The sequence below is a fragment of the Quercus lobata genome, chromosome 8 (assembly GCF_001633185.2).
Source record: "Quercus lobata isolate SW786 chromosome 8, ValleyOak3.0 Primary Assembly, whole genome shotgun sequence".
Taxonomy (NCBI): domain Eukaryota; kingdom Viridiplantae; phylum Streptophyta; class Magnoliopsida; order Fagales; family Fagaceae; genus Quercus; species Quercus lobata.
The window spans coordinates 39696481-39705034 of record NC_044911.1 but is presented as its reverse complement, the minus strand read 5'-3'; the positions used below and the strand labels follow the sequence as shown (position 1 = coordinate 39705034).

The 8554-nt window shown below is 33.6% G+C and overlaps 1 protein-coding gene across 1 annotated transcript; it reads right to left on the bottom strand.

The window, feature by feature from the left end:
- Positions 1-1235: 1235 nt before the first annotated feature.
- LOC115958592 (squamosa promoter-binding protein 1) lies at positions 1236-3332 on the bottom strand. The gene is made up of 2 exons (XM_031077020.1): positions 2721-3332; positions 1236-1803 (listed from the first exon to the last, which is right to left on the bottom strand). Exons 1-2 carry the CDS (start codon positions 3065-3067, stop codon positions 1566-1568), a joined length of 585 nt encoding a protein of 194 aa, XP_030932880.1. The 5' UTR covers positions 3068-3332; the 3' UTR covers positions 1236-1565.
- Between the last annotated feature and the right edge of the window lie 5222 nt (positions 3333-8554).

The following is an 8554-nucleotide window of genomic DNA, read 5'->3' as shown; positions in this document are numbered from 1 at the left end:
TTCTTTTTAAAACTAAAATTGTGACTCCTGTGAAAAAATAGCAAGCATGCATGATTATGTACAAGTGTGTGTAATAGACAGCACTCAATTGAGAATATCTAAAAAGAGTGGAGCGTATTTGATATAGAGTACACCGTGTATGAAACGGCACTTATCAAGACAAACATAACGTATTAGCGTGTATGAATGGGCAAAACAAAAAATTTCAATCACTTCTTATCAACCTACAATTCCTCGCCGCTGTTAAAATTCAACAAAATACAAAAATCTAGTACATCATTCATTCATGGAATCCCATTTCCCACATGGGATCCCATCCGCGTGCACCTACATAGTAACACAGGTCCCACATGACATGGGCCCCCTACATATATTATTAATGATCCTCAAACATTGTTTTCAAAAAACAAAAAAAACGATCATCAAACATTGCAGATGCTTTTCAGTACAATAAAGTGATTGCAAAGATATTTTAAGGAATATATAATACATATATTATTATTATTATATATGGCCCCTTTAATAACCATGGATTACTAGGAACCTTAAGAGCTAATACAGTCCATAAATCAGCTTTCAATGATCAGGTACTCTGTTATTATTATTATTATTTTTTTTATGGGAAATGATTAGGTACTTGAGACCTTTCAAATTTCATAACTACAATTTAATGCACACTCTGTATAAATCTCAAAATGTATTTATTAAAACAGTTCAAAACTCTGACAACACGTAACCAAAATGTACACCATACAAATATATTTGATGCCTACAATTTTTTTTTTTTTTTTTCTTGAGAAAGAGATGCCTACAAGTTGGAACCCAACCACCTTCAAATTTTTTTTTTTTTTTTTGTGAAAAAAAGTTTAGTTGAGGAGAGGCTACCTCATACTAAGGTTAAGGAAAGCCATAGACATATAAAATAACTTTACATTGGACTTACAGATCGCCCACCAAAGAGAATTGTTGACAACAGGATTCGAACTTAGGCATCTTAGACAAAGCATTTGAGTCTTATCAACTAAACCAACCCCGTTAACTACCACCTACAAGATTAAAAGTACCCTTCCTATCCTATCCCTTTTAAGGTAATTAAATTGTGCTTATGCACCAGTGTAATAACAAGTAAAAAGGCAGCATATTTCATACAAAACATATATACTTTCTATGAAAAATATAAAAGGTGAAAATGGAGTAGCTAAAACAGTGGTAGATGCTCCAAAAGCACTTTAGAGTAGGCAGAAAATAATAGATAAGATAGATTAAGCCCTAATTAATTAAGGGCCCAGGAAGGAAAATACGTGCAAATCATAATCTAACCTTGCAAAATATACAAAGTTAAATTGCTTAGCCAGGTACTAGATAGTCTATACCTCCAACTAAAATTAGCAACTCTAGAACCATGAATGGAAGTTGCTAAGCCGCAGGCATTTGTACTCAGCCTAAATAAATTTCTTGAGAAAATCCACACTACAAAGTACACAACAGCACTAAGTTATTATCATTACATCCTATGACAGAAGAGAGAGAGCATGCTTGTTGAGAGTAGGCATAGTTGGATTATCTTATCTGATCTGGAAATGCTTGTAAGTGGAATTTTCATGGATGGTTATCTTAATTCTTCCCCTATCATCAACCTGTCCACAAACAAGATCCTTCAACTGATGATTGCCACCTATTCCCTTGCGGCTTGACCCTTCTGCATGAGACTCAGCAGAGTTCTTCCTTCGTCGCTCATTATGTCCGGCCAGACGCCTGCGGCAACTCCTCTTTGTTTCATCAAATTCTGACAGCTCATGAAATCTGCACCACAATATCCACACATTTACAATGAATATATAGTTCAATTACTGAAAAGGGAAAGTCCCAGTTCTTGGTTTTGGACATTGGAAGACTAAGGCAGCGTATAAGTTATACAAAACAGATACATATATTTTTACCAAGATTAGGAGATAGCATGTGTCAATCTGTATTAACGTTTAATAGATTATGAAACTAACGTAGAAAGTTTTTATCTTTGTACAGAAATGCAAAGCAATTTTGAAATCCAATACAATATATAATTATATATGACCATATCAAAGCACAGAAAATTAAGGAACTGTTAATGACCATAATCATGCAATTCAAACGGAGAAAGAGCTGTTTAAACAATAATATATATATATATATATATATACAGATTACACTGCATTAGCTCAAGGTACCATAGTGCCAAATTCATGAGTAAAATATTATATAAAACAACCTAAGTTGAAACAAACATTTTGTTATCTTTAATATAAAATGAAAAATACACATACCAACAAACTGTTCTGACGGATTGTTTGGAAGATTCTAATTAGCCTAGCTAGAGTTGCATTAGAAAAATCTAAATTAGAAACTTTAAAAGGGACCGTACCAGCCACAACTAAACTAACCGTAGCCTTAAATTCCAAACTTCTTGGGATCAGCTATTGGGAACTTGCCTTCTAAATTTTTGCAAATTTTATTGTTCCTTTTTTTCAATCCAAAAAAAAAACAAACTAATAAGCCAATAAACAAAAAGACAAGCTCTTTTTTTTTAGGAGGCCTCAAATTCCAACACAATTGAACAAAAGTGACCCAATTGAACAACAATTATGAATTATCCCACCCATGAAGGAATTCAGCAGCAACAACAACAAAGACAAAACATCATGAAATTCATCACAAATGAAAAGAAAAAAAACCCCCCAAACCTGCTGCATTGTTGACAAAACCTTTGCCTAATCCCACCCACAAGCACAACCTGGGCCTTAGCATGCTGCTCACACACCTTGTGCCTCCTATGGTATGGCTTAGCATCACTCAAATCAGCTGTGCACTTCTCAGCTTGACAACACCTCATCCCATTCCCTGCAGTACTCCCACCTTTCTTTCCATTATTTCCAAAACCAACACTACCCACCACCCCTTTTTGCCTCTTCTCCTCCTCCTCCAAACTCTCAAATTCCTCATCAGAAGACTCCCTCATCGCCTCCTTCTTCACCGCCTTCTGTTGCTTCTCCATCCTCTGGTAATTCCCATCAGCCTTACCAAGACTCATGATGATGGTCTTACTCTTAAGTCTTAACAAAAAAAGTGAGAGAAGAAGTTGGAAAAAAAGTGTGTTGCAAAAAAAAGATATTAATGAATGATCAGTTCAGTTGGGTAGGGATGTGAGGGTTGGAGTGACTGAATGAAAGATGAATTATAGTTGGAACATGAAAAAGTAACAATAGAAAGTGTGTGAGGGAGTGAGGGAATTAGGACCACAGGGACAGGGTGGTACTGGTGGTGGAGCTGCTGCATCTTTTTTTTTCTTTTTTCTTTGTTTGTTTGTTTCTTTTTTTTTTTGTTCTTCTGTTGTTGTTTCTGGGCCTGATTGACTGACGGCCTGTTTGGTTGTATGTTTGTTTTGTTGTACATGGGGGAGGTAGTGAGTAAATTTTTTTTTTTTTTTGGTTGAGGGGGGTGGATAATTAGTTAATTACTAATAAGTAAGCTTTTCTTTCTTCCTTTTTTTTATTTTTATTATTATTATTATTTTTTTAATGGTAATAAGTAAGCTTTTCAAAGCTGATAATTGGTAATAATCAAATAATGTCAATTGTCAAAGAAACGTGACCACCCGGGTAGAGAGTAGTGGTAAAGACATGGTGTACATTCTAAATACTAAACAGAGAAGTCCTCGGTCTTAGACTCTAAAATGTTGGCCTAAATTTCTCTTATTCCTAAAGTCCTATTTCTCTCTCTCTCTTATTTATTTATTTTTGGATAATCCTTAAAGTCTTAATGTAGTGGGTTGTACTGTAGTATAATTTACTCCGCCTCTCATTAAAAGTTATCATGATTTTTTATCACAAACGACCTAGGTCCCCCTGATCAAAGAAAAAAAAGATTTTTTTTTATTGGTTATATATATATTTTTTTAGAGTTGCGTCTTCCTTTCAAAAACTTAGACCTCTTCCTTTTAATTAGTCTAACCCAACTAGCAACTTCTTAACTTAAAAACTTAACAAAAACAAAATTTTAAAATAAAAGATAAAAATTTATAGTCAACCCAATATTAAAGTACTAGCATCAGGTGTTCTAAATGCTAAATATTTAGTATTTAGAATACCAAATATCAAAAACACTATTGTACGAGACATTTCAAATGTTATATTAAAGTAGCAAAAATAATTTTTGGTTTGTGAAAATAAATTATTTTTGCAATAGTTGGTGCTCTTAAGAAAGAATATTATTGTGTTTTTTTGTCGTTGTTGGTAGATGATTATATCTTAATGTATTAAGAAACAATGATTTTGTATATTTATCTTAGTTGATAGTTTGTTAATACTATATGGATACCTATTTGGTTTTTTTTTTCTTATACTTTGGCCCTTCTAACTTGAAATTCTGGGTCCATCCCTAATTTTGATTGAAATTGGTGGTGTAATTTTGTTTTAAAACTTAGAACTTCATCCCTCTCTTTAATATGTGTTTGTTTCTAAAATAAAAATGAAAATATAAGTGGTAGGCCTAAACAAGTGGGACAAACATGTGTAAGCTTTTTAATGTAAGGTAAGGCGAGATTGAATTCAAATTCTTCCTACTTTAATCCCATAATGATAAATTAAGGATAAATTTAAATCCAAACATATTTAGGCTCCAACCACTAATAAAAATATTTGTTTTTGTTATGTTTAATGCACATGACCCACTTAACTCAATCAATCAAATAAGTAATAAACATGATATGACGCATCTTATTTTTTTATTAATAGTTGAAGGCTAAGATTACAAAACATGTTTAGAGCGCTACATTTTTCATAAATTAATTATTCAATTCTAGCAGTTAAGAAATGAAAAATATTAATCAATAAAAAAAGTCAAAAGTAACAATATTCACACACGCACACACACTATCTTTTTTATGTCAAGGCTCATGGGCTGTGAGTCTTCTCGTGAGTGGTGGGCCCTAGGCTATGGTTAAAGAGAGAGAGGGACAGTGTATGTGTGGTGGGGTGAAAGAGTTGGGTGGGTGATGAGGGGGTGTGGGAATTAGTAACGTGGAGCTATAGGATTGGTGGATAGGGTGGTCCTCATTGACTTTGGGATGACTTGACTAATGGGAAATCGAAACGTGTGGGGGTCTTATCGGAGTTGATGGTGATGAGGAGTTTGGTAGTGAAGGTTGGGTCTTTGTCCTATTTAAGTGGGCGTGGTACGATTCCTAATTACAGTGGTGGGGACATTGGTTTTTTTTTTTTTTTTTTTTTTTTAACTTTTAGAACTTGGTGACGACCCAGTTAGGATCCGACCCGATTGGTGTAGGACTAAGGAGTGGGGGAGACTGGAGAGAGAAAGCTAAAAAAAAATAAAAAATCATGTGCCGACTGCCAGCCAAGATGCCCAAAGTGGTCCTTCTCCTCCTGATAGTGATAATAATCATCTCTTTCTTTTGGGTCACGGTCGTGGAGTGGACTCATGGTCAAGGTTATTTGTTGAAGGCCAATACCAAACTCTATTCATTCAAAGATTTTAGAAATTCATTTGAGCCCTCATAAATTTGTACATTATCAATAAGTTTCAAATCCCATCTCTGTTGATTTGATTGTAATGTGTTTATCAGGGAATTTTGGTATTTTGTCAGGGTATTTTGTAGTAGAAGATATGTGAGACAGTAGACACTGCATGATGATTCTAAAATAACGGTGTCTTTTCCTAAATTCTACCATAATATTTATATATGTGTGTGTTAATTTAGAAAATTTCAAAACTACTTGCAAATTTAACAAACAGAGTAGCTGATGTCATTGGATAGTATTAAATTGACTTCATTTCTGGAGCCCATATTTGCTGTGCATGTGAGAGAAAGCAACCAACCCGGGGCAGAATGGGTTTTCACCTCACAAAGAAAACCATGGTGGGGTTGAAACCGTTGAATTATTAATTGGGTTGGATAAGTGTCAATTTAATTTCTCTTTTTATTTTTTTAAGTTATACAAAAGGCATACGAAAAATTTGATAACTCATTTGAAAAAGAATGAATCTCAAATATGAAATGAGGAATGTCAGAAAGCCTTTGAAACCATCAAGGATTACCTCCTCAACTCACCTGTCCAAATACCTTCAGAGCCCGAAAAATCTGTCCTCCTCTACCTATTAGTCATAGAAGATGTCATAGGGAGCATGCTAGCCCAAGAAAATGACGGCAAGAATGAGAGAGCCGTGTACTACCTAAGTAAGAGACTACATGATTATGAGAACAAAAACACACCTATAAAGAAATTATTTCACACTTGTTGAGTTGGCAAGTTTCATTGGTTCTCATTTAAGTACACCGTTAACTTCATTTTTTTTATCTATGACTAAAAATTTGTCATATCAATATATGTCAATTTTTTTTTTCATAAACTTTATCTTTTTATAATCAAGTTCAAGTCAACAGAGGATGGTCTTGCAACCTATTAAGAGAAGAAAGTTTATACACACAAAAGAATTCACAATTGTTGATATGTCATGCTATTAGTGGTTAATAAAAAAATAAAAAAATAAAGAAGTGATGTATGTGGTGAGCTCAAATGTGATCCAATAAAATAAAAAAATTTAACTCAATTTTTGTGATTTTTTTTCTTTTTTGTATTTTTTACAAGTGGTTGATGTGATGAATTCTTATTGATTTTCATTTGAACCCATGGTAACTTCGTTTTTTTGCTTACTAATAACCACTCACTACATTAACAATTTGTAAAATATTTTGTGGTTTTAGCATTTTCCTTTTCCACTATTAGTTAACCAGACGTCTCTTTTTCTTTTAATAGGATGTTGCCACATCACCTACTATAGTATGCATATGGTTGAGAAACATGCGACATTTGTTTTTCTATTGGAGGGAAACTAGGGATTCACGACCTTAATGCTTCAGGTTGAACGGAATCCATAGTATAAGAGTCCAAGGATTTGGAGTTGTATGTGGTCACATCAGTATCACAAGAAGTCACATTAGAATCAAGGCTAATTCTTTTGTAAACACGTAATTCTTAGTGGATTTTTTTCCTTGATGGTTAGTGGTAAACCCTTTAAGAGTTTTTTCTTTTAGGGATTTCTCTTCTTAACCATATTGCATGTGATATTTATTTTTCATTGTTTATATTTTGCAATATGGTGTTTATATGGATTAACCATGAATTAATTTTCAAAACATAATTGGTTAATTCATCAAACTCGGTATAACTAAAATTGATTAATTGGTTGAGATTAGGGTCTAAATTTTCTAATGGGTACAATAAAAGAAAGATGGTGTGGCGACTTCAAGAAAATTTACAAGTTGTAAATAGGGATTTCGAACCTTATAGGGTAGATGGTAAAAAGCATTTAAGTAGTAAGCCCACCCCAAGATGGATGCTCTCCTATTTTGATTCATTTCAAGATTAAAAAAAAAATTAATGGGTTCAATTAATTAGAATATAAAAAAGAGTATGGAATGGGGGAATATATTAGTATTGGTGGTAATAGATTGAATTAAAAAAATATATATATATCTTCAAATAAAACATAAGTGGTGTGGGGGGGGGGGGGAAGAGAGAGAATTGATGTGACTACGACTCAATTGAGTGAAAGTTTAAATTATGATTTTAAAGATTATTTTGAGTTAGACTTGTTAAATTATCGATTGTTCTAAAAGGTTAAGCTAATGAGATATGGTAAGTAAACTCAAGACCTCTCGCTTTGGCACCATGTTAAATTACTGTTTGACCCAAAAGTTCAAGTTGATAGGATATGGTAAATTTAATAATTTAATCACATACTTCTAACAAAACTATGGTATTGTAAAAGCCTTCAGACATATTGAAAAATTACTCTACAATGAGATGCAAGTTGGGTACAACCTCAGTCTATCTATTTTATGTATTGATGGGAAGTCCAAAGGTCTATTTTATGTATTTGATCATTCTACTAAAAAAAAAGGGTTTGATCTTGTAATATATGTACTTATTTTGTTTATATATATGTGTGTGTATACATTTTTGTATGTATATCTCTTTCATAGCAAAGAAAAAAAAATTCTCCCCATCTAGGTTCCCGTTTGGATCCACGTTTCTCAGCTTATTCCTGCGTCTGCATTTAAAACTCAGATGGGATCCACACTACAGTAGGCAAAATAAACACAAAGACGATTTGAGCTAAAACGTAGGAATGAAAATCAGAGATGCACCGTTTCATTAAACTCCAAACACATGTGTTGTACTATTCTTGGACACAAGCCAGCAACAGTAATTGCACAAGCGCAGCTGATCTAATCAAAACGGTGATTCATTTTGCACAAGCACAGACTGATCAAAACAATGCGCTCTATTCAATGATCTGATCAAAATGGTGCTATAATGTTCATGGACGCAAGCCAGCAATAGTAATTGCACAAGCCCAATTAATCTGATCAAAATGGTGATTCATTTTGCACAAGCACAGAATGATCAAAACGGTGCGCTTTGTTCAACGATTTGATCAAAACAGTGATTCATTGCACAAGCATAGCTATCTGATCAAAACGGTGTGCTCTGTTCAA

What these genes read in the sequence shown, in the direction of transcription:
- LOC115958592 (XM_031077020.1), bottom strand. Translation starts at nt 3,067, where the DNA reads ATGAGTCTTGGTAAGGCTGATGGGAATTACCAGAGGATGGAGAAGCAA. An exon ending in TTTTGTCAACAATGCAGCAG is followed by an intron (nt 1,804 to 2,720) that starts GTTTGGGGGGTT and finishes ATTGTGGTGCAG; the next exon opens with ATTTCATGAGCTGTCAGAAT.